The sequence below is a fragment of the Calypte anna genome, chromosome 28 (assembly GCF_003957555.1).
Source record: "Calypte anna isolate BGI_N300 chromosome 28, bCalAnn1_v1.p, whole genome shotgun sequence".
Classification (NCBI taxonomy): Eukaryota; Metazoa; Chordata; class Aves; order Apodiformes; family Trochilidae; genus Calypte; species Calypte anna.
Window position 1 is genome coordinate 3,020,985 of NC_044273.1, and position 26,683 is coordinate 3,047,667.

The 26,683-nt window shown below is 45.5% G+C and overlaps 1 protein-coding gene across 6 annotated transcripts in view; it reads right to left on the minus strand.

Moving 5' to 3' along the window:
- The window catches only part of PTPRS (protein tyrosine phosphatase receptor type S), a 158,695-nt gene that overhangs the window by 55,320 nt on the left and 76,692 nt on the right, over positions 1-26,683 (minus strand). For all 6 annotated transcript variants that reach the window (XM_030466538.1, XM_030466542.1, XM_030466540.1 and 3 more), the window contains 4 exons: positions 24,051-24,196; positions 22,977-23,118; positions 14,819-15,007; positions 5,119-5,229 (listed from right to left, as the gene is read on the minus strand). In XM_030466538.1, coding sequence (XP_030322398.1) covers positions 5,119-5,229; positions 14,819-15,007; positions 22,977-23,118; positions 24,051-24,196 — 588 coding nt within the window. The remainder of the gene's footprint in view (positions 1-5,118; positions 5,230-14,818; positions 15,008-22,976; positions 23,119-24,050; positions 24,197-26,683) is intronic.

Genomic DNA, 26,683 nt, shown 5'->3' on the forward strand with positions numbered 1-26,683 from the left:
GTGACAGTATTTGTGTCCCCAGGGATGCAGAAAAGCATCCAAGGAGGGCTTGTGAAAGCCAGGTGAGTTTTATAGATCCTAGAAAAATCAGCATCTCCATCTTAAGGTGTGCTGACTTTCCTGCTAGAACTTTCTTGCATTGTCTACAGGTGAAATCTGGACAAGTGGCTCAGCCCAGAAACATTTGGACATCCTAAGATGTTGGCAAAACTTCTCTCACTTATGTCTGATCTGCTTTTGTGGGTCTCCATAAATATAGTTCTATATTTGACCTTGGAAATTGCCTGTTAGCAGTCTCTTTACACAAAGCAAACCCTTAAACAATGATTTCAAGACCATGCCTGTAACTTCTAGCAAATCCTTTTGTGCTCTTTTAGCCAGGTATCAAGTCTCTATTTCCTCACCCAGTGTCATTCCAGGCTGCCTTGACTACATCCAATTTAGCTTTAGTTTATTGCTGGCTATATTATCACTATTTTTATTGGCTCTTAAGGAAGAATTTAATCTTAAAACCTTCTCAGATCACAAGAGATTCTAGCAGCAGTGCAGCTTGGACATGTTAGAAATACTTTATAAAAGATAAAATAAACAAATAAAAACCAATGGTGTGTAAATCCCTTTTTAATTGCATCTAAATCCTGAAACTCCTATTCATGAAGGAAAATGCTGGAATTGGTAGTGACTATCACCTTTTAGTCCTAGGCAGGAGGGAGGTGGGATGGGAACACCTCATTTCAATACTACTCCTTCCCTATTGCTGTTTTTAAATAAGAACAAGCCTTTTTTTTTTTAGTTCATTTAAAAAAAAAATCTTTAAATAGGACTGGGGAAAATCTTTTGCCTGTTGTTGACATCCAGGTTAGAAGAGCCACAGCTGGCCACTTCAGAAAAGACATTATAAACAGTGCAGCATTTTGGAGTGGTACCCTTGTATCTAGGGGGAGAGGGGGAGAGACTTGAAAGGGGAAGGGGAGAATACCAGCACTGAGGGTCCAAGCACTGAAATCTCAGCATTTTAAGAAAAAGAGAAAGACAGACAGAGAGAAAGAGAGAGATAGAGAAAGAGAGAGACAGATAACTGTGTCAATACTGCACTGGATTTCTCAAAAATCACACAGCTTTAATACCTGTACACTAGGAAAGCCACTCCTTTGGTAGATTATTGAGTAGTGAGGACTGATGGACAGAGGGAAATGCATAAACAGGGCAAGGAAGGACATTCAGTTCTGCAAAGGGCAAAAGCACCAAGCACCACTGGTACAACTAACACACTGCAAAAACCCCACCTGTTCACTGTCCCATGTGGCTCACCCACTGGGGGTGCACACATGGGAGGCAACAGATGCTTAATGGGGATAAACAGGGAGATGAGAAGAAGGAAAAGAGGCATTTTCAGCAAGAATACAACTCATCATTTCTTGTTGCTGTTTACAACAGAGAAGCAGCTGCCAGATGTGTCCCAGCAGCCTCTCTCAGTGTTTACCATTGCTGAATTTCTCTTTCCAAGCTCCTTTAGAAAGGAGGGTTCTACCTTCTCTGGACCTAGCTGGGTTTCAAGGTTCACCAACAGTTGAGTGACAGGGAGGAAAGAGGGTAAATGGGGAGAGGCAGAGCCATGAGACCCAGCCCCCCTCTGCAGAAGGTGGCTGCCTGCCTGCCCTTCACTTTTGCCACTGCAAGGAGGAGGAATGGACCAAGGGACCTGCCCAGCTCTGCTGATGGCATCTGCCTGATGGTGCCCTCCAGGCAACTCAAGGGAAGACAATTGGGTGTGATTCAGGAGCACAGCTGGAAGCTTTCTGTCTTTGCCCATAGTGGGCAGAACAGCTCCTGTAGGCAGTGTCTTAGTTGTTACTGGGGGAGACTGGGCAGTTGTGCATCACTGGGGAAGGCCTCCAGAGCAGGGATCAGGGCTTTTCTTTGTGTGCAGGATGTGAAACAAGAGCCACACCTCCAAGAAATAGTTAAGTAATAACGTGACCCAGGGTCTGCTCTAACTCTTGGAATGACACCCTGGCTTCTTACCATCTTTTCCACTTCCCAGGTCCCTCCCTCCCCCCAGAAACAAAGGCTTGTCCCAAATAGCAGGGCTTCCATGGACAGGCGTTAGAGCTGTGTGACTCCTTTCCTCCTGAAGGGATTGAGGAGTTCAGTTACCACCGGGTGGGCAGGAACACTGGCTTCTCACAATGCATTTGGAATAAACTACAGCACAGCATAACCAATCAAACCAGAAACATGAACTCAAAAGAGAAAGCAAAAAACCCAACGGAACAAAAGAAACCAGAGAAAGTAAATCCACTTCAAAGTAACCAGAATCATTAAAAAAAAAAAAAAAAACAAACCAAAACTAAAATAACTATACATCTTTATATCGAGAAAAAAAATAATTCATAATTAATTTTAAAAGTGGCATGCAAAGAAGATTGTTACATTCTCCTATCATGCATCAGGCCCAATGTCCAAACGGCAAGGTAACCATGACGACAAAAAAGTGCAAGAACTCAGCAACATTACCAAAGGATGCATAGAGAGGCCCACAATGCAACTCAACTCATCTCTGCGAGACCCGGGAACGGACGGGTCTCGCTCATCTTAAAGATTTCTTGCTTTTTCTCTTTATTGGTTTATTTTATTTTATTTTTTTTTTTTAAATTATTTATTTTTTTAATTTTTTTTTTTTTCTTAAGAATGTAAAAATGTGGGTAAAGAAAGTAAAAAAGAAAAAAACCACACCAACCTTCTCGTAGCTCTGAGGGATGTTAAGGGGGTTTGATGCGGAACACAATGACATGAGGAGAAGAGAAAAATAGGGGAAACACAGAGAGAGTAAAAAAAGGCCTTCTCAAGGCTGTCAGCTGCAAATTGATTTTTTTTTTCTCTTAACCAAAATGAAAAGAAAGGAAAAAAAAAAATTATGAAGATAGTAACGACCCTCTTTCCTGCCTTCCTACCGTTCCCCCTCCCATCCAGCTAGGTACCTTGTGTTTAAGAACAACCAGAGGTCAGACTGTGAGCAATCCTAATTCAGAATCAGCACCTGGCAGAGGTGCCAACCCCAGAAAGGAGTTCTCACTTCTTGAGGTCCATCTGCTCTTTAGAGAAGGGGGAGTGGAACCCGTGCCTGGCAGAGAAGGTCCCCAGGAGATCCCCAGCTGGAAATCCGCTCCCCCAGCCCGTGCTCCCACCAGCCCCACACCCAGCCCTGCTTCCACTAACTCCACAATGGGACTGAATAAGGAAAAAAGAAATGATTAGAAGAAGAAAAGAAAAGCAAAAAAACCAAAAAACCAAACCAAAACATTTCCTTGCAATGTTAAAACTTACAACTCCTATCCCAGGTGCTCTAGAGAGACAAGCATGTTATGGGAGAAACAAGTCAGTTGGAAACACAAGAGTGTTCAGGACTCTTTTAAAACAAAACAGAAAAAAAAAAAAAAAGGAAAAAAAAATAAAAAAGGGAAGAAAAATGTGCATGAATTTTCCCTCCCACCAAAGCAAACGCATTTCAGAAATTTGTTACCTTTCCACGATATCAACACACAAGAAACAAGGAATTAAACAGCATGAAAAGCACCCAAACCAGAGGCCGAGCTTGCTTACACGGTGATTTCTGCACTCTCTCGGCTGGGCAGTGCTGGTTGTGTCCCCAGGCAGCACACACAGGCTAACGGGGACAGAAAGAGGGCTAATCCACCTGGAGCCCAGCCTTATCCAGGTGTGGAGACAAGCAACTCCATGCTTACAACCTTTGTCTCCTGAGGAGTTTCCGAGTGGCCAGAAAGATAGAGGAAATTTAGAAATGAAAGAATCATGAATTTTTATTTTTTTTTTTTGTAAAAAAGAACCCAAAACATTCCAGCTAAGCTGTTTGTGAAAGATTAAGCCCTGAATTAGTATCAGATCCAGATTTATGTTCCCAGAAAAAAAAAAATATTTCAGGGCCCAGGTGACAATTTTCCAGCTGGCCACAAAAGGCTATTGAAAAATTTAGCTTGGAAACATTAAATTATTAAAAGCCTTCTCTCCATGTGCATGTGATTTAGTGAGTGTGAGACACAAGAGAGAGAGAAAGAGAGAGAGAAAGGAGTGCACACAGGAGCATGGCTCTGCATCTGACTGCAGAGTTTAACGTGAGTGTAGGTGGGAGGCGCCTTCTCTGTCGATGGGATGGAAATGGGAACAGTTTGCTGGGATGTAACTTTTTTTTTTTTCCTCCCAATGGCATTTTTCATTTTTTTGGTTGTTGTTTTTTTGTTTTTTTTTTCATTATTAAAAAAAGTGAGAAGGACCAGCCCTGCTTTCTCATTACCTAAAGGGTTTTTAGCTGTGGAGAGATATTAAACCAAAGCTACACACAAAATATTAGAGGTCAGAGAGATTAAAAGAACAAAGAAAGCAGAAAGGCTATTGCCCTGCTGGGTGTGAGAACATCGAGGGGGCATCAAGCAGAGGCCAGTCCCCCTGTCATCTGTTCCCCATGCTCCATGGGTGAAGGGATCTGTCACTGTGGCAGAGATGTCTGCTGGCCCTCTCCAGCTTTCTGTGAGTCTGTGCCCACGGCCAGCAATCGTGCCCAAGGAACAAGTGACAAAGTACTGCTGGCAAAGGGAAAACCAGCTGGGACTTAGGAGAGAAGTGAGAATGCACCCTCCTGCTGCAATCTGCTAAGATCTGGGGGACAGAGAGCTCAGTGGAGGGGGCTGAGAGGGTCCTCCCCTCCTCTCATCCCCACACCAGCAGAACTGAAACCTTCCAACTTCCAAAGAGCTGGGATCCTTCAGGAGAAAAGGGGATTATGGCCTCTTTGCAGCCGAAGCCGTTCATTTCCCATTGGGCTCTGAGGACTGATGCTGGCAGATCCCTGGGCACCCCACTCTGGGTCCCACTTGACTTCACCATGGGTGACACAGCCACATACGGCTGCTCCCTCACTCCAGGGTGAGCCCGGAGGCACCAGCCATGGTGAGGAGCTCAGCAAGCACAGCAGCTTCAACATCCAACCCATTAACACTTCCCCTAAGCTTGGGGACAGGACTGAATCAAAGAGCTGGGGACAAAGGGAAGGCCACGGGGAGGGAGATCTTTGGCAGCGTGGTGAGCCCAGGCGCTCCCTACCTCTCACGTAAAGGTTGGCAGGGGAGGAGTAGCGCACCCCGGCGCTGTTGCTGGCGACGCATTCGTACTTCCCCTGGTCTGTCTCCTCACTGCTCTCAATCTGCAGGCCACCTGGGAGGAGAGAAGAAGAGCGCAGCAGAGACACCATCATCATCACCATTTTGTCTGCAGAGACAGCAACAGCCTCGGCGTTTCGCTTTCTCCTCCCCTCGGGCTCCCACACGCTGGGACCCTGCCCGGCTGTACCCGCTCTGGAAGTGCTGAGACCTCTGGAGGATCAGCTCATGGCAGTGCTCAGCATCACAGCTGGACACAAAGCCAGCAAGAAGAGAAAATTTAATATCTCCCTCTCTCTCAGTAGGGAGTGTTACTCTCCCTACTGAAATCATCAGCCAAAGTAGCAACTTGTGTGGCTTCTGCAATGCAGACATTCTGCACCAGAACTCACAAAATCAACTTCAATAATCCATATTACTGTGATCCCCAGAAATCTATCAAAAGGCAGTTGACTTCCCCTAACTGGAATTGAAGCAGTGACCATAAAAGTTGTCACACACTCCTCAGGATCTCTGGAGCGTTTTTATCCCCACTGCCTTCGTTTTGTGCCCAAATATCTGATTTACAGGTAGCTTACAAGGTAAAAAGCACCCTACTGATAGGGAATATTCCCCAAAGGAAAACCCTGTAAATACTACATTGGAACTTCAAACTTGCCTGTGGTGGTTACATCTACTGGGCCACAAGGATTAAGATTTTTCTTAAGCCTTAACATTATTGCAGCCTACAAAAATATACCCAGAACCCATACTAAATGTTCCTGTAAGCAAACATGCCGAGATATGCAGCATGTAATTACATGGAAGAAAATTGCCTCATTTACCTCAGAAGGCTTTATCCCTACAAAATTCCAGTTAAAATACATACTACATAAATAATTCAATAGGCTATCAAATGTTTTATGTATTAGGAGTACAAGATTATACTACAGATATGGACAGAACTCGCATGTGGTAAGAATCTTAACTCCCACCTCTGAAAAAAAACCAACCAGAAATCCAACCCTAAATATGAAAATCAAACAATTCCAGCTCAGCGTTGACAATATCTTAAGCAAGGAAAAGTGCAAATTATATCAGTGTTGGTTGCAGCCTCTTCAGGAAGGAAAAACCCCCGTGTTCAGATGAGGAGGACACGGAGCTCATGTTCCCCCGTGTGTGGGAGGAGAAAGGATGCGGCGTGGGAAGACGTGAGGCTGGGAGGCTGTTTATGAGAGGGATGGGGTGTGAGATCCCACCAGCATCCACTGTGCCTGGTAGCTCCATAGGCAGAACATAGAATTAAAAACTAAAAAAAAAAATAAAAAAAATGCCCCACATGAGCCACTAAACCAAACTAGATCCATTTCGAGAGGATCTGTGGTTTTTTTCAGCCTAACAGGAGTTAGAAACCAAACAGACTGGAGCTTCACACTGAGCCCCCAGCTGAGCATATTTCATACTGAATTACAGCTCAAGCATGCTCTGTCATTGGTAGAGAGCTGGTCAGTGAGTTTTCCTAGAAATTTCTGTTCATTTGGGCAAATCCACTGGTTCCAGGCTTTTTTTTTTTTTTTTTTTTTTTTTGCACAGCTCACAAGCATTGCTTCTCTGAACATTATCAAGGGGAAACAAATCCACACTGCAGAGCAGGAGCAGATCCATGAACTCTAGGCAGGCAGCTTTGCCAGGGGAATAAGGACTCACCCCTTTCATCTTGATCACTGCAGCTTTGCTGATGAATGCAACAGTGGAAATTATACTGTAGTCAGTGAGTTTTCAGCACTTGTCAGGAGCCAATAAAGATGATGTGTGAAAAAGTAAATCTCACCTACAGCACCTCCTGTTGCTTTTACCAGCAGAGAATTATGGACTTAGAAACTTGCCAGTGTAGATAAAAACCAAAGCAGGGTCTTCCAAGGGGTGCATCCCCAATTCTTGTTGTATTTTGAGGACAGCTTATGGTCTAGAACCTTTCTGACTCCATTAAAGAGATAGTGCAGAAGCTACTTACCACAGGTATCCTTCCTAGAAAAACCTTGGGGTAAGAGAGTGGGGAGAAGGGGAAAGAAGGCTCTGAAGCCAAACAAACGAGTACACTGGGATGGTAGGTGCTGAAGATCTGACTAACAAAGCACCAGAAAACTTTCACCACCATCAGTGGCTCGGGAGCACTTTGCACCAATGAAGAGAAGGTATTAAGTATTTACCAAGCTTTGATAGCATCTAATGCTTAAGATAAACTTCAGTTCTTCACAGTCCTGGAGAGATTAGCTCTTAAAACTCTGCCATAACTCTCAGGCAGTACAGCCTGAGATGTTCTTAGAGTAACAGTATCAGTGTTACCAAGTGCACCCAGCAAACAAAAAGGGACATTATAACCATATATAAAATAAAGACAGGTATAAAAAAGAAATATCCAGAAGTGAAGCAGGACAAGAAAACAAAACAACGACAACAACAACAATCTATATTGAGCACAGGTCAATGAAACAGGAACTGAGTGGAGAGAGAAGTGTTTGGAGAGTGGGTGAGTGAGTGAGCTGGGGGTGTCTTACCTCGGATCGGTGTACCTTCTGCAAAGAAAACAAAGAAAATAAGTGAAAAGACTGTAAAACCCCAAACACCTGGACTGCCCGTGGGAAAAGGACCTGAGCCAAGGAAGACAGTTCCCGGTAGGAAACTTCCTGCTCTACCTCAGGTGATAGGGAGAGAATGAAGAAGGCTCGGGGTGCTCAGGGTGGGGATGCCCTTTTTAAAGCAGTCCAATTCAGGTGGCTGTTTCCAGAGCCTTCATTGCACTTGGCTGGAAAAGTCTTATGACTGGCTCCATTTTGTTGCTAAGAATTCAAAGAAAGTTCAAGCTCTTGCCTAACATTACTGTTTGCTACTTGCAGAGCATATGATGAACCTGCATTTATCCTGATCGCTCCTGGGGAAAAGGGTTGGCAGTATGGCCAGGTTAGCCCAGACAGGGAAAGGGACATCCAAGTACCTTGCACCACATGAAGAGCTGCAGGTTTGATCCCACCTTCACTAGCAAATTCCCCAGTTAGAAACTTCACTTACTGGTACAGATGTGCAAGGAATTCAATGTGTGTCTTAATCAGGACCTTCAGTGGCTCAGCACAGAGACTGAAGCCAGATGCTCTGCACTGAAGAAGGCCAGGCTACTATCTAGGGAAAGGGCTACCTCAAGCCCTGCTTTGGAAGCCTCCTATGGAGGCTCCTGCCAGTGCAGGAGGGGCTGCATGGAGAGAGAAGAGTCCTGCTACACCTCCCTGTTGACTGCACCTCCCTTAGGTTGTTTTTATTCAACTCCCCCTGCAGCTGTCCAGTGCCTAACCCGAGTCCTCTGCCTAGGCAGGTCTCCCAGATGAGGGGAGGTGACACTGTGGTTGGTGACCCATGTCAATGGTAAAATCACTGCCCCCTCGTTTGACCTCCTGAGGTTGGAACCATCTTCCTTTGAAAAGACAGCAGGTCCTTTTGCTCACAGTGGCATTCAAATTGTCACACAGCTTATCAAAGAAGGGATTTTGGTTGCTTGGTTTTTACCCCAATCCTGAGAACAGGGCAGATTCCGCACTGACAAGTGTGGCCTCTTCCTAGGGAGGAGAGTGAGAGCTTCTCTGCTGTCATTCTGCAGCACCTCCCAGCCAGGCCTTGAGTAGCACAATTCTGGGATAAATACCAGCCTTACCCTCTCTCCTCTCCCCCACTGAGGTACAGTAGCATTACCTCCACTATACAGATGGGGAAACTGAGGCAGAGGTGAAGCAACTCACCCAAGGTCACAGAGGAAACTCCGTGGCAGAGGCAGAAACAGAAGTCAAAGCCTCCTGCATGCCAATCTTCTGCCTTAACCACCAGAAAACCCCTTCCCTCCTTATCCTCCAGCCCTGCTTGTCCTTGTGCTGCGGTTCAATCCTCCATTTTCAGGATAGAAGGTAAAAATTTAGACATACTGGTTACAGTTTCACCTTTATTTTTCAAAGGAGATGAGAGAAGAGAGGCATTATAGTGTTAGGATATTAGATTCTAGTTATACTCAGCTTCTAGTTAAGAGGTTAGGTTATTTGCTAGAGAAAAGTTAGCATCTAGTTAGGGTTAGGAACTAGCTAAGGTTAATAAAGCAGGCTGGTTAGCTCTCAGGACAAAGGTTGGAGAGACAGCACTTGAAAAGAGAGAGGTGGGGAGAGCGTGGACTTGGGCAGAGCTCCACAGAGGAGATGGGCAGGAAGGTTTAAAAAGCGAGCGAGAGAGACTAAGCAGCAAAGGGTTATAGTTCAACTCAGTGGAAATAAAAACAGCCTCTGATACATCCTTCTGTCTCAAAACTGGAGTGAAAATCTGCCATCTGTGGCACAAATCTGGAACAAGGCTAATGGGAAGAGGAGGGGAAGAGACCCCAACATCACCCACCACTACAAAGCTTCTTTGGCCTTGGCTAAGCCTGGCAATTTCCTGCAAAGGTTCCCTCTAATTGACAGGAGAGAAAGGCTGGAAGTGAGAGCTATGGAAGCACAGATCCAACAGCAGCCATTACCTTCTTGTGTCATTGCAGGTTATGTATTCCCTGTTTCCTCTAAGCATCAGCATTGCCCCTGGAAATTGGCTGTCAGCAGCTCCTGGAGACAGTGCTCCTGGAGAGCAAAGCCAAGCAATGCCACCTTGGTCTTTCCAGCTCTAACTCTGGCACACAGGACATAGAGGGGAGGAGCAAAATGTCTTTTGCAAGCTGCCCCCCACCAGGGATGGAGGGGACAGAATTTGAGTTAAAATGAGATCAAGTAGCTTGCAAGGAAAGAGCAGCAGTTTGGAGGGCAGCAGGGACACAGATGGTAGATTTTCACTATTGGAGTTTCACATCTAACCAGCTTCATGTTGAATACAGGGGGGCAGCAGGATGGTGCTAGAGGAAGATCTGAAAGAAATTAATTCTTCTGAAATAATTCTGACAGGTTCTGTATGATGTGATACAGGCTGGTGGTGGTGGAGGGGAGGTACCTGTGTGAAATAGCTGCCTTGCCTGGCACCCTGACAGTGCATGAGGTCCACAACTCCCCAGGGCAGAATATTGGCATCAGCTTTGCAGGAAAGCTAAGGAAGAACTCACACTGGCTGCTGACTTTCTGAGTGAAAAGCTGGTTTTGAGATGCCATGTGCAAACTATTCCTGTGCCTTCCACAGCCTCCCAGGACCTGTAAGTCTGACTATTGAGGGCAAATTTTGAGGCTGCATGAGCCCAGATGGCCAGATGAGTCTTTAGCAGCAGAAGCAAAGACAGCTTAGAGGACTTGCTCCTGGATTAAAAAGGACCAGGGGGGTGCCAGGCAGAACACCAGGTGCAGGTGTCCCCCTCTGTCACATAAGATGGGATCTGCTCTTCAACCAACCCTTCCTCTGACTTCCCCCCCCAGCAAGCTGCCTACAGATTCTCCAAGCCTTGAAAAACAGGGAGAGGAGGAAAAGTCTCCATTGCCATGGTAATGACACAAAACACATCCCCACCTTCTGTCAGGGCACGTGTGAGAACATGTGTGTGCTGTGCTCCTCTCCTGAGGGCTGGAGAGAGCTTTCTCTTCTAAACAAGCAGGCAATCATCAAGGGTCTTCTGCAATTTTAACATGCTGGATCCTGGCTGACAGCTGCAATTGCTACATCTCTAATAACAAAAGGAGACTTGGCACAGGGAGGAAATGGGATGTGAGCCCTGCAGACAGGCTCCTGGCTTCTCAAGGGACCAGAGATAATCTTGGGGTAGGAAGGGGGAATCTTTTCCTTTGCTCAACCCTTTCCCACAGCCTATGACCTGTGATTTACAGCTTCAATTTGAAACTGCTGCACCCCCAACCTCTCCCTTCTGAAAACACCAATAACCCTGTTAGATGTGAAACTCCAAGACCTGCAGGTGTGAACACAATTATCACAGCTCCAGGATACAAGCTATTGTGTAATTGGGGAATTCCAGGACAACTGTTGCTAAGTTACAAAAAAAAAAAAAAAAATCTATCCAATGTTAGGAGGTTCATATTTAGCTGTTATCTCTTTATACAGATAGATTAATTAGGATGATTATTCTTATTTTTGTAGCCTGCAATACCCCTGCAGAAATTCATTAAGAGGGCAGAATATCCCTACTGAAGGAGTTAGTAGAAGAAATGCATAGCATGCCTCTCAAGAAGCTGTTACAAAGGAATTAGTTTAAAGGGCAAGGGTTATAAATCTGGACATTAGCAGGTTTGGGGTTTTTTTGTTTGATTTTTTTTTTTAATTGAACAAACTTACCAAATGTCTCTGAATGTTAAAAAAAGTGAAAAGGAAAAAAAAAAAAAGAAAAAAGTAAGTTTGTTATAGCCAGTTATTAAGCAAACAGAAGACAATACACAAGACACAAAAGGTTTTAGTGTTTCTATGATGTAAGAAGGTGGCTGCAGGCTGTCTGCCTTCATCCCCCCTAGATGGCACGGCTGAGCAAAGGACATTGGCTTCTGCTTTAATGTCCTGAGACTGCTTGAGTTGGGGTTTAGCAGAAATAATCCATTTCTCTTCCACCACCAAGACCACTTAAACTCTTAGACAACCTGGGTCTCTAAGGCTGAGATGTTCCTGCATGCTGAAGGGAAGCAGGAGCCTAGCAGAGGTTCTTCCCCCTCTCCTCTGACTGACAATTCAGCTTTTCATTCAGTTAAAACCCCAAAGCATTAAGATTTACAATTGCTTGGAAAGTTCATCTGGAGATGGAAAGGAGGAGAAATACTGGATAGAGAGAAGCCACTGTGGTTAATGACATATCACCAATTATACTGAAGACCCAGAGCATAAATGGGTCCCTGGGATGATGCGAATATAATGACCATGGTCTCAGAGGTCCATTTCTATTGCCAGCACAACATTCAGTTCTAATATAAATGAGAACCAAATCTGGACACAGCTACCCAATTCTGCAGAGCTCTGTGTATGACATTTCACTTGTCCCTTTTAATGAGCTGATTTGCATGTTTGCCACTAACTCACATATTGATATAAATTCAGTTCTTAACACCCTCCATAATAAAGCAGCATGGCTGCTATCCTGATGACTTTATCTCTAAGGCAGAACCTGGGTGACTGTCCTGTCCTGCTGCTCTCTCAGCCTGTCCCTGTCCCAGCCTCCACCAGGTAAGGTAATTCCCAGCCAAGCCTTTAGGAGAGCACAGTCTCTGGCTTACATTTTAAGTCTGTTAGCAATGAAGTTGTGATTTAGTCCCAGAGTCACTCCTCCTCCCTGCACCCCTGTTCCCAAGGGCTTGCCAAACCCCCTTCCTTGGCTTTAATTGTTAAACCCCAAGAAGCTGGGCTGGAGTCACAGTGATGACCTGCAGGTGAGAGCCACTGAAGCTCATTAGCATTGTCCTGAAGCATCCAAAGCCCTATTGTGTGCTAGTGCCACACTTCTGGCAGCAAAGTTTGTTTTCTGGGACGATAAATGTATTAAATTAAGTTCTGACTTTAGGAGCACTCGCGTCATCGGCGCTCAAACGGCGTCACCTTGCACATCGTGGCCAGGGTACAAATGCTTGAATCTGCTCTGCCTTAGTCCTAAAAAAACCTCCTTTCCACTAACTAAAATCCTGACACAACACAGAGGACCCCCATGAAATATACTTTGCATTCTCACAGCCCTTTGCATCATAGAACATGCAAGTTTTGAAAGGCTGGAGAAGCAGGTGGCACAGGGGAAGTCCTGAGTGCCCAGGACTCTGCACTCCCTTTCATACAAGTCAGAGGTTTCCACCCCTGAGGACAACAGGGATGCTTCAGGGTTTCACCAGTTTACTAATTCAAAGCAGGTGTAAATGAGATTAATTCTCAGAAGGTATCTTCTGATTCATCAGAGAGGCCAAGGGTTCACTCTGAGGCTAACCAATTCACTGGAATAAAAATGCAGCACTCAGGTGGTGGTAAGGAAAACACCAGATCAAAGCCAGTTAAAAGAGTAGAAAGGCATTCTAGCAAGATGATGAATTTATTAAAAATCATCTGCCTGGGCATTACTCACACTTCAAATCATGGTCACAGAGCACGATATAATTCTAGTTTACCTCATTATTTATGCTGAGTGGTTTGGTTTTTTTTTCTTATTTGCCTCACCTGTTATGATAAAACTGGGAGGTCAATCTCATCTGTGTTCACAGGATTCAATAATCCATTCCAGCTCAACAAAGCAGTCTAAGTACCTGCTTGTAAGTTTGCTTCACTGAATAAGGATGCATTTATGCAGGTGTGTAAAAGCTACACTGAACTGCAGCTCTACTCAATCTTTTCACTGGTGGCCCACAGAAGGAAAAAAATCTTTATATAGAATTTTTGCCAGACAGGGCAAGAGAAGAACCAGGTGGTTACATTCTCTGATGTTCTGACCCAGCATTACAGCTGTCAGAACTTATTTCTTCAGAGCCTGGAGAAGGTGTCTGTCTGACTTGTAAAATGTCTAATACAAGCAGAGCAACCCCAGTTGCTTTATTGAAGCTTCTGCCTTCCCTTTGCCTACAACAATGCCATTCTTTTGCCCAAAAAACCCAACCAACCAAACAAACAAACAAAAAAAAGGACTCATAAAAATGCTTCATCTCTCTTAGCTAAAGGAATGCTCTGAGTAGCTGAAGTGACACTGGTGCTTGCTAGATCCAACCACACAGACAACGTTATCTCTAAGCTGGGTCAAAGCAGTGTTTGAAAAGGATTATTTCTCAAGTCACTTTTTGTCAAAAGGTAAAACTTCTGCAGCTTGTTCTGCTTTTGCAGCTATCCACAGAAGTGCTTTATCAGTAGTATTAAAAAATAAATACACCTGAGCCCTCCTTGCCCACATTCTCACTGTGAACTGGCAGATTTAACAAGAACAAAAACAGCTCCTGAAATGTGAATATCAAGAGATGCCACATTGACACACACAAAAAAAAACCCCAACAAACATAAACAACAGAGACAGATGGACAAGCAGATGGGGAAAGACAGAAAACTGACAAGAGCCACAGAGCTGGGGTACATCTGTTCATGAAGATCCACTCCATGGCAGTGCCACTGAGCACCAAGGGGTCACTCCAGAATGCTCCCAACTGCTCTCCAGTGATGCCTGCAGGGACTTGAAGCCAGAGAGATCCTGCAAGAACTGTTCTTCAACACCAGCTTGGAGAGGCTCAATTTACACCAACACGTATCAACAGGAAGAGGTTACCTGAGCTGTGGACCCTACACCAAGGTGTGTGTGGCCTAAAAAGCCATATCTGCCATAGCAGTTTTTTTTTCTTCCTTACCCTATTCTTGGTCTGAGGAGGAAACCCTTCATCCCCATCCAGTCCTGTTTCCCCCAAGTTGTAAAAGCACTGTTATCCAGTGAACTACTTCCAGTGTCTCCTGGATGGGACCCAGCTCCCCTGCTGTGATTCCCTTCATGTCAGTTAGGCAGCAGGGAAGGCCAGGAGGATAGGCTGGAGGAGAAAATACTCCAATACTCCCTGGGTAAGAACATGAGTTCTAAAATCAAAGAAAAGCTTATGGCCCATTCCACACCAGTGGAGGCTGTCCCTCTCAGCCCTCTCTTTTGCTTCAGAAACTTCTGAACAGTCTCATGGCTCTATTTAGGTGTCAATTCCTCCAGTCTCACACAGAGCCCTTACCTGATCTCAGTTGTTTTATTCTCCCATTGCTTGTGCTGGGGTCGACAGGCAGGAAATCTTTAAACCAAGTGATCTCTGGGTCTGGGTTCCCACTGGCTGCACAGAGCATCGTGGCTGTTCGTGTCCTCTCCACCACTTTCAGCTGGGGCCCCATGTCGATGTTTGGGAAGCCAGGAGGTAACTGGTCCTCTGGTGGCAGAGAACAAAGGATGAGTGGTTAGCCAGGGGCAGCTGACAGAGCTGGTCACTGGATTGCACCAAAGAAAGCATCAGGCAGCCTGATGGTGCTGCCCAGGGCACTGTGCAATTCAATTTAAAACAAGGTTCCAGTAAAGGGATGCGAGGTGGGTTGTGAAAACAAATTATACAGTAAAATTTATCAGCTTGTCCACTTTGTGTGACTATTCTGCATTTAAATACCCATCTATTAAACAATCTGTTACAATCTTGCATTCCATAAGAAGATTCCACATTTAAATACAATCTGTTAAAACCCTTTAGGGTGCAGGAATAGTCATTCCCAAGTTTTTCCAGGTCTTGCACCAAATGCCTCTGTCAGGTAAGTGACTCGTACTTATTTGTTTTTACAGCAGAAGCTGTGAGTACATATGGCAAAGATTCCTCCATGCAGAGCACAGACTACAGAGTTGCATTTAAAAGGAGCAGCTCATTTTCCCCCCCCCAAACCCCACAACACAGAACCAACTGCACAAGAGACCTCATGAAAACCATGTGAAAAGACCTGTCAAAGACACAGTGGAAACTAGAAGAGAAAGGAGAGGAAAAATATAATCCAGCTGGAGTTACCAGAGGGGACACACATAACAACAACAAGCCAACTGCTGACAGACAGGGTGTGATTTTTAGATTTATTAATTCAGAGTGTTACTGTCCTAGAAGAAGAGAGGCATGGCACCAGCACCTAGAAGACAGGCTCAGCTGGGCACACTGCTTCCTGGCAATCTTGCTTTTCTTTCACTAATGAGGGTGAGGAGGGCAATCCTAAACCATGCTGACTGATGTCTGAGAACTCATACAAAACCTCAGTGCTTCCCCCACCATCTTTGTCATGACCTTCTAACTTCTGGTAAAGAGAACTCCTTCTGCTGGCTGGTACATTTCAGGAACATGCAAATTCCCCCCCCCCTCCTGGAGAAAAATCAGCCTTTGGGAAGAGGACTTGGACACCAGGGTGAGATTTTATAGGGATTCTCTGTCACTTGAAAGGGGCGTGTTGAGGAATTGCAGCTTGGGAATCTATGGCACTGAATCCATCCCAAAAGCAGGGGAGGGAACAGAAGGAAAAGAACACAAAGGATTTTTAAAAGGTGGGATTTAAAAAAAGGAAACGTCTCAATTAGCCCCCCACTGAAACTACTGAGAGCTCTCACAGCCTCAGCAGAGATGGGCTGGAAACCTTTGCCTTGGTTGGGAAACATCCCTGCCAACTGCAGCCACAGCAGGAGCTCATTTCCTCCTGCTGGCACATCCTGGACCAGAAGTGATGGAGCCAAACTGCACAGGGCTGAACCCGGAGACAGTGGAAGAGAAGAGAACCCCAATAACCTTGCTATGGAGGGTGTCTTTTCCTGTAGGAGCAAAACAGAATTGCCAAATCCCAGGGCTGCTCTACAGGTGCTCCAAACACACACGACTTGCTAAGAGCTCTTCTGTACTGCTGTACCTCATACTCAGCTTCTAGAAACTTGAAGTTCATGAAGGCAGAGGTGAGGGTTTGCCTGGTGCTCTGATACCCAAGGCCAAAAACTTGTCCAAGACTGTTTTTTTTTTAGCAGTGCAGTTACCACAGAGAAGAAAGGGTTTAAATGCCTCAATTGTGTGTTTAAAAATGTGCATTGTTTCCTTCCTCTAGAGAGGTATAAAGGATCTATTGTGACTCACTGGAGAATGGAATGTATGAACCACACCTCTCCTCCTGTATCAAAGGAATGTGACCACGAACAAAAACATGGCCCATTTTATAACTGCTGAAGTAATACAGATCTCCTGGTATGGACAGACTTACAGATGTATCAAGGCCCAGTCTGAAGCACCTCTAAACCAACACACTGCATTCTGACCAGGAACACAGCCAGCTTTAACCAGAGTCTGAACCAAACCCTTCCCCTCTCAGCTCACCAGGCTGTGCCTGGGCACTGCAGGAGCCCCCAGCCAGCCCCGTGTGCTCTTCCACATCCCTCCTGCTGCAAAAAACCCCAGCCCCCTCCAAGAAAGCTGAGGATGGAGGGGCTCTGGGAATTGCTTTGCCTTTGTGGAGCTCTCAGCCAGGCTTTTAAGGTCTTCTCTTTCCCTTCTGCTGTTTAACAGGCGGGGCTGGGTTGTTAAGGAGCTGCTGCTGCATTGGCTGCAGATGACATCATTATTGATCCCTGCTTTTAGCTCCTTCCCTGGCGATGCTGCTTCCACCTGGCTCCAACCCCTGGTCCCATCATTTCATGAAGCACAGAATTCCCAGCCAGCAGAGCCCTCCTGACTGGCAGGGCACACACGTGGGTGATGGGGGAGGCCTTGCTCTAACTGTTAGGACCGAGTGCTTCTGATGAAACAAAAACGTTCATCTTGCAGCACAACGTGCAAGAATTCCTCAGAGTTTAATTAAAACAACTGCGACGAGAGGCGTGATCAGATTTGAGGATCAGATGAGCAGAGGGAGGCATCTCTGAACATCACATATTGCACTGATTCAAGGGCTCAGATTTCCTTCCTGCCAGGAAAGTGAAACTGCCTTCATCCCCTAACAATTGGATTCCCTGCAATAATGCAATTACAACCTCAATTCAATCCCCACAAGACATGCAACACAGATGCCCTGCCACCCTCCTCCATCAACCCCCAAACACCAGCCCAATCCTGTCACCATATAAATCAATAAGGAAGGGTTTGGATTGGGAATTCTCCTCGCAAGAACCAAAGAGCCAAGATGCCAGCTGCAGGTGCTTCAAGGGCACATCTGGGCAGCCTCCTGCTGGTGAAAATCAGGTTGGTTTAGGCAGGGAAATTATTTCACATGTTGCATTTGCCATAGAAACAGAGGAGCCCAAATACCTCACCCACACCTGTGCTGAGACTTGAGTTGTTCAAAAGCCTCCCCTGAAAAAAGCTGGGGAATTATCTCAAGGCCACTGAACAGAGCAGGGTGAGAAAGTAGAGGGGAAGAGCGATGGAGAGAGACAGGGAGAAAAGAGCAGAGCACTTCAGCATTCATTTCTAATAAATCTGACCCTGTGCTGAGGGGCACACCTCAAAGCAACCCGGGCACATGTGGTGACACACAGAGGGTCAGGCACAAAGAGCAAGGGACACCGGGTACAGCAATGGGAGAGCTTGGCCCTCACTGCTCTAGAAGGTGGCAGCTCTGTGTTTAGATAATGAGCTGTGCTGGAAATGAGGATGATAAAGAAAGCTAAAGCTGGTATTGCTGCTGCTCTTTTTCCCGCAGGGTGTGCACAGTTGTTTAATAATTTAGAGGAGAAGGAGGGTGTGAGCATGTACAGATGCACAATCTACTGAATGCAGAAAGCCACGCTGAGGATGCTGCTGAAGTGAAGAAAAGGAGGAATTTCTCACTCTTCTCTGGAGATACATGGCCCAGCACAGACACTGGTTGGCCTCTAGGCAGTCAACTATCTTCACTTCCAGGTGGAATAACCAAGAACACAGAGATGAAGGAGCTTAAGTGGCACTAGTTCCAAGCACAACAGGGACCAAAATCAGCACTCTGAAAGTTAACCCTGTAGTTCTCATGTTTATGAATCCAGCAGGTATCCTGGCATCAGGCACCTTGTGGAACAAATTCTTTCCAGCAATGTGTATATTTTAGACTATTTTAATACATGCCAGGAGGCTTAAGAATATGCTGTTCCTGTTGATTCCATTTATTTTGATCTGAAAGTTTTGCTACTACAACAGTAATAGCCTAACAATGTTTTTTAAGTTTTGCAGGTTTATAGACAGCAATTACACACTTTGCTAGATATATCTATGTGTGTTGGTAAGAGTGCAGGTAATACACTGCCTTCCCCACATGGCTGTATCCCTATGTAACCTCCTCACAAAGGCATCCGAGTTAAAATCACTCTGACATTATTCATCAGCTACAGAACTAATCTGCTTTCAGCCTGGCCTGATTTTCAGGTCACTACAAGAAAAGCAAAACCAAGTTTGAAGAAAGACTGCCAAGAATTTTTCAAGTGGCAAGGTAACATTTCAGAGGAGCCAACTTCTCTTTAAGATGTGCTCCTGGGGGACTCAACTGAGCATCCAGGACTGATTTTTGTTTACCTTTCTGCTGAGCTATAGCCAACAATTAAAAAAAAAAATCAACAAAACAGCAGGGATCTTGTTAGAACTTTAATACATGCCCACACCAGATGTCCTCTTGGAGCAGGAAACGTGTGAGGAAAATTTCAGGCCAGAATTATTAGAGAACTGTATGAGCATTTCATAAAAAGAAATCAACAGGGAATCACTAGAAAAAGCAGCTCTGAAACAATGTCCATAGCAACTTCAACCACACTCCAGCAGTAAGTACCCCAGACTTTACTAACAGTCTTCCTCTATTTTCCAGAGTGCTGTAATCACCAGAAAAAGACAGCATGAGCCAGCATGCAGCAAGTGGTAAGATACATCAGGACACAGGAAATTTTGTTCCATTACATTTAACTGGACCAAGGGCTGGTTTTTATGGGACCCTGTTGCCCTTACTAACAACTCACAAAGGGTAACCTCCACAGAACTCTCAATCAGCTTCAAAAGAACAAAAAACTAAGTCAATCTGGCTCCTGCCTGAAATCCAGACTGTCTCCCAGCCCAGGCAAAAGTTGCAGTAAAGCTCCCCTGTGCTCAGCCCACTCAGCTGCTGATGGCACAGGACAATCCTTCACATCATGAGCATCTCTGTCTCAGGCTACTAAAGAAGTGCAGAGAAAGTATAATCTGTAGACAGGAAGGAATAATAGCAATATGTGGATCTTTCCTGGGAGTGTGGAGCTCAGAGAAACCACACCAAATGGGAGCTGAGGTTCCTGTCCCAACCAGCTTCCTTTCTGCCAGAATCAGAATGCAAAATTACTGCAGCTGGAGTCAACAATAACTGGAAAATGCTTCCCAAAACTGCTTTCTTTCCTTTTCTTTGAGCTCTGCAGGAATCAGTTGTGCAGGCACTATGTCTAACCAGCTGTGGAAAGAACAGCAAATCTCCACAGCCCTATCACAATGCAGATCCCTTGAGAAGGCAAGCAGGAAGGACAAACAAACAAACCAGCAGAGATGGTGTTAAGAGACTCTGTGGAAGTTGAACGGTGTCCACCACAAGCTCTGCTTCTCAGAAGCTCCCAAAGGTTTTCCCTCCTGCAGCTTCCTGTTTTTAAGTGAATGTTTGTGAATTTCTATCAGGAGCAAAAAGGAGTTTGGTCTCCAATCCCTCCAGCAGCTGCACCTGGTAATGTATTTTTCTTCCTTCTGTTCATGAGACTGTCTCCAGTAGGGTTGAGGAAACCCAGTAACTGTTCACACGTGTGGAGCATGAAGGCACACACAGGTATGTGTAACTCTGATCACAACACCTCAGCAAACAGGCTGCAGAGTTACTACAAAGCCCACCCTGGGAAGTCTGTGACAGCTGGGGCCCAGGTTGCCATACTCCCCAGCACACCAAGGTAACAGCTTCTGCAAATGACAGCTCACATTCACTGCCAAGCTGGGGAGCAGCCCCCACCTTCATACTGAGCTCTGGAAGTGAGAGAAGAGAGACAGAAAGGAGGAGGAGGCCTTGCAAGGAAAGAGAGAAAAGACAAACAGGAGAGTGGGTGAATCAGGGAGGAAAGAGAGAGAGGAACAGGTGCCAATATGCTAACTTTGCTGTCGTGGAGGCTCATGGATTTGTGCTTTTAACTTTCCCACCACTTAAAAATGTCTAAAAGGAGGAGGCAAGCTTTGCTGTGTGAAAGCTAAGGAAAGATGAAGGATGAAGTAACTTCAGCTGAGCAGGGATGGGGATGGTATGCTAGAAAAGCTGCTTCATGGAAGCTCTTCAACATCACCTTGGTCCAGGCCTGCAGCTCACTTCTGCTCCCCCTAAATTTCATTAATTCAGTACCACAGCTGCCCCCAAGGAGTTACCAAAGCTCCTGACAGAGTCCTGAGAGGCAAACAGGAGCATCTGTGAATGCAGCACAACCCAGGAGCAAAGGACATAGTAATCATCTTCTGTGGGATCAGCAAAGTGCATAATTAGTCAGACAGTGGGAAGATGTAGCTCCTGCTCTGTCATCTGTCTCTCTAGCTGACATGTGTATGATGCCAACACCAGAAGGAAGAGCTGCAAAAAATATTCATAAAGACCCCTGGTCCCTCAGGTAGCTCAGCTTGTCATTGCCCATACACTGCAGCTTTCTTTGGGTGGACAGTGCCTGGAAAATGCTGTCAGAATCCAGGGGATTTGAGGGCAGCAACTAGAGGACAACCTCCTCTCTCTTGCCACTCCTCAGAGCTAAATGCAAGGGGCAGAGATTTTGAATATGATTGCAGGGGCATTTCTCCCAAACTCTCAGAGCTCCTGAGGGAATGAGTGTGGAGAACAAGGTTCCCAGCCCTCTGGGAAGCCACAGCCAGGCATTCTCTGGTTGATAAGAGCTGTTCCACTCTCCTGACAGATACATCCCACCACATACTGCTAACAGAAGGTTAAATGCCATGCCAGGCAGAGAAGCTACACAAAGCCTTCAGTGCACCTACACAAATCTGTCAGACATGACTGGATCACGGGCCCAGAACCCTGGCAGCCAGAAGGCTCAAAGGCAGCCAGAACCCTGACAACCCCGAGCCTGCCAGGTGGGCAGCAGGAGGGATATTCCCTGCTCTAAAGGGAGGTCAAGGGCTTTGCCATGTGCCCTTTATGTCTGGTCTTTATTTACTGCTGTATGTCAGGGATTTGCACACAAATTTTCCTCTGCACTGTCAGGGATGTGCTCACTGGCTGTTCAAACAAAAGGGCTTAAGATGCTCTTGGAGAAGACACTGAAATTGCTGAAGAAAAAGCAACTGGCATACAGGCAGAGCTACCACTTGGCTTCATGAGGACCACTCACTACCTGGACCACCTAAAACTGTTGCTAGCCATGCTCCCTGCAGAAATAATGTCTCTTCCCACAATTACACCTATTTAAAAGCCCATAGCTCTCCACAGCACCTTCTGCTGATGGCTTCATCAACAGCCACCACTCCCCAGCTCAACTGTTTTCAGTTCCTTCTCAGGCACTTACCCACCACACTCTTCCTGCCAGGATCCCCTGCCTTGCCCTAGGGTTTGCCCAGAGACCACCATGCATCTTTTCCCCTAAAATGGGTCAGTTTTAGCAAGCAGCCAAGCTTAGTGTTTCAGAGTGATTTTACAGATCTCCAGGGTAACAGCAGTAAACATCCAGAGGCATCCAGAGCAATAACATACTGCTCCCTCCCCCACATCAAGTTCAGGGAGCATATTTCAAACAGATGACATGAAGGAGGCATCCATGTAAACATCCTCTATAGTGGGGACAAGTGAAAAAAAAACACAACCAAAACTAGAACAAACTGGAGAGGGGAATTGTTTTGCTGGAGAGAGCATGGAGCAAAGGACCTCTAGAAAGAGGGAAGATGACCAGAAATGCACCTTGTATTGCTACCAACTGGTGAAAGCCCATGCAGATCCATAATCATCTGGACTTCAGCCCAGTTAGAGATCCCTCAGTGAAGAGGTTTTCTTGGGTGTCTGGATGAATGGTGCCACAATTCATGAGAGTGATGGGGACTTTCTGGTGCTGCTCATAAACCTGAGGAAGGATTTCATATTGGAAGGGAGGAAAGATGATATAATCATAGGACAATTCTGTTTGGAAGGAACCTCAGCACATTATCCAGTCAAACCTCCTGAAGTGGTTCAGTTTTAGTTTTGTTTCTTACATAGCAATTTTATGATTCCCTGGTGTACTAACAACAAACAGATCTGACAGGTCAGAATAAACCAAAAAAAAAGAGGACTTTGGGCCCTGGCCACATGTTTTGTGATAGCCTTCCCACTCATTTGAAAGAAAGGAAGAGCTGAAGGGTCCCTTCTTCCCCATGACATTGACACATGGCAGGCAGACATGCTCTTTACCTCGGAGGACAGTGAGCTTGGCATGGACAGTGACCTCCCCATGAGGGTTTTGAGCAACACACTCATAAATGTTCTCATCTCGGGGAGTCCGGAGGGGCTGGATCCTCAAAACAGCACCTGCACTTTCATCAAATTCAATTGTCTGGGGAACAAAGAGAAAGAGACACACACAGTAAGCCTCCTTGGGCTGCAAGTAGAAGGTTCATTCCTGCTCTGTAGGAGGCACCAGCAGGTATACAAGCAAGCACACTCACAAACCCACTTCAGCAGCTGCCCCACAGTCCCCTACACGTAACCCATGGTCTCTTCACCAACCTCCATGTGACAGAGAAGGATGCCAAATCCTGTCTCTGACCACTGAACCCCCCAAAACTTCTTTGCATGTCTCAAATGCCCTGAAAGAATGTGCCGTGGGGACAGCGTGTGTGGAGTGGGTGTTCAGGCTACAACTCTGATGAAGGAGGAGGAAACAGATCAAGTGAAAACAAAATAAAAATGAACCTCCGCCTTCTTCCTCCATCTGCATGGGCAGCTGAGACCACAAAGCTCCTCTAAGCACACAGCTGCCTGGCAGGGCTGAGTCCTACAGCAAATTCCACAGGATGACCTCCTTGTCCCTGTTCCTCCACTCTCATTTCTATCTAAACAATACCAATTGCTTGGGGCTGGGTTGCCAGCAACTGTCATGTTTACTCCAGGCTATCCCAGGGTTAAAACAATGAGCAATGGATGGGTATGAAAGGTGCATTTACAGAGCTAAAGAAGTGCTAGCTGAGTTGGGGTCTCTTAGGGAAGAAAGAAGGCAGCTTTATATTATACCCCAGGAGGGGACAAAAAGCAATAAACAAAAGAAAAAACCCCTCCAACTAAGTAAGTGAGCCAAGCTGTCTCTTGCTTTGGAACAAACCCAGCTGTTGACATGGCCAAGTGCTTGCATTTCACTCCTTCTGCTGTTAAAACTCCTCCCCTTCCAAACCTCCCTCTATTATCAGGTCTTAGAATGGCCAAGGAAGAGCTGGTTTGTGTCAGTCTTTATACTTATACACAGGCACAGATTTCAAGAACATCTCTTACCTCAAATCTCTGGGAGTTCACTTTCTTCCCTTTCTTGTTCCAGGTGACCCGTGGCTTGGGATCTCCAGTTGCTTGGCACACAAAGGAGGCCACCCCTCCTGACACACCAATTTGGTCCACAGGTTTTTTAATGAACACAGGGGGACCTTTAAGAAAAAAAAAAAAAAAGAATAAAGAAAAAAAGAAGGTTACTGGCACAAGAAGAACTCTAATGAACACTGTTTGTAATTAACAGTACCATTATCACTGCTATTCTCAAATGATCCCTCATGAAATTAAACCTCTCGGTCTTTCAGCAACAGTCTTCACCTCCATTTTACATATGGAGAAGCTACAGTCCTAAAAATGATTAAGTGCCTGATACTACACAGAGATTTCCACGTGATGCTGCTGCAAAACCTCTTTTACTTCTGAAAACTGGACTTTAAAATTGTCTTGCACAGGAGAAATTGTTCTGTAGAAACACTGAATTGCACTCCCCAGATCCTAGATGAGCCAAAGACAAAGGAAAGGGAAAGATTTATAGGAACTTAGCCAAAACAAGGGTAAAAGGTGAGAGAAAGACCATGAAATAAATGGAGTACATGAGATCTTGAGGATGGTGACATGAAGCAGGCTGATGGCCAGCAGGTTCAGCATATGAAATCTCCTTGGCTTCTAATACATCTCTGGTTTTATCTGCACATCTTTCCCATGGCTCTCACTGATACCTTTACACAGCAACAAGGAAAAGGAAAAGGCACGTTGATAGGATACAGCCCAACAAACTGAAGTCATGATCATATCAAAACAATCCAGTTGTCAAACCCAAGAGGATGGGCAAGCCTGCAGTCTGCTCCTGCCATTCTCCCTTCCCTTCTTCTCCCTTTTCTTTTCATGAGTCATCTGAGAAAATCAAGGAACTCACACTGCTGAAGGAAGAAGCCAACACCTCCTCAAACTCCTCTCATAACCAGATGCTCAAAGGTGCAGCAATGCCTGAATAAACACACTCAGAGCCCAGGGCTGCATTTTAGGCAGCCTATACCCAAGGGCACAACATTCAAACGCACAGTACTTCTCCCTCACCCCCTGCCACTGATTTCCATCCATGTCTGATTGCCTTCAAGAGCACCTCTGCAAGAAGGGGAATGGATGCTTGGATGGGCTTTCCAACCAAGGAAGGTGTCAAGGACCCTCTGATGAAAGGAGGATGGGGCCAGGAGTGTTTGTGCAGAGCACATATAGCCCCTACCCTCAGGGAACCCTCCTTCCACGCTCTAACCTGTTTTCCCTGCACAGTTTCCTCTCACCTAGTTAGTTTAAAATTTATTGAAATATTTAAATCACAAGGCCACAGCTGTGTTCAAATAAAATCACTCAGCTCATAAAGTTGCCGTCTGTTATTCTTGAGAAAAGTAGACCACATGACTCTGAAATGTGTGTATTTATATGTACGTACTCAGAGACTATAAAACAAGATGTGAGCAGCCTACCAAAGAGCTTAAGAAGAGGGCAAATGGTAGCTAGAGAAAACTCTCCAGGGTTGACACACAAAAGGATTCATTCCCCCCTTCCCTACCTGGCTGGCCAGCAGTATATAAATAAAAGCCACTGAGCAAGCTCATGTGATGCAATCAAGCATTTGTTTCCATGCTGGAGGTAAATAAAATTTGCTGGAGCTGTTTACATCCCACCAAACGCTGTGTGTACAAAGCATCAGATTTATAAATATCCGAATCTATATTTAGAGGTCAGAATCTTCTTTGCAATGTTACAGCTAAAGGTTATCAAGCAAGTCCCACTGGAGGTACTGGCACTGGGGAATCTGTCTTCCAGCTGAGAAAGGCAAAACCAAAACTTTGCTTCAGGCTAAAATATAAATGCTTACTCTGCCCGCAACCTGAGGAGTTTGCAGAAGTCAATTCTGAAGGTACAGCCAAGAACATCCAGGGCTTTTAAGAACACTCCATCGATGCAAATTTATTTCCTAAAATGAAAGCCCCTAATAATCCTTAATGCCACATATGCATTTAAATCAGTGGAAGCAGCACGATGAGAGCACAGCGAGAAGAAGAATAAGGGTCTATTTCTGTCCTGAAGAAAGGGACAGTGCTTCAAAAAATAGAGATTGAACTTGGGAGTCATTGCTCAGCATCCCTTCTTGGGGATTTCTGTGAAGGAGAAGCAGAGTTGTTCTGTGAACACCCTTCTGAGCTCACTGCAATGCTCAACAGCCTACAACAGACAGCGAGAGACAAAGGAAACCAAACAAATATCCCTATCAAACAATCTGGCAGGTTTTGCTACTCGCTTGTAAAAAATAGGTGAAAATCAAAGCTAAATTGATGATTTTAAAACTGCCCACGCCTCCGAGCTCCAGACTCTTGCCCCCACTCCACCAAATCATCCATTGTGCTCTCCATGCCCCCCCCTGCAGCTCTTGTCACTGCAGCCCACGCCAAGTGCAGAACAACCCTCTCCCCTCCAGGAGAAAGCCAGAGCTATCACAGGCAAGGTGGTGATGATACAAAGCTGAAACAAATTCCTCTGTGCTGCGTGGGACTGCCACAGCTCTGCCGTGCCAGGTCCAGCTTGCAGTGAAACACATAGAATTCACTCTTCAGCTCTGCAAATCGCTTTGAAAGCCTCCC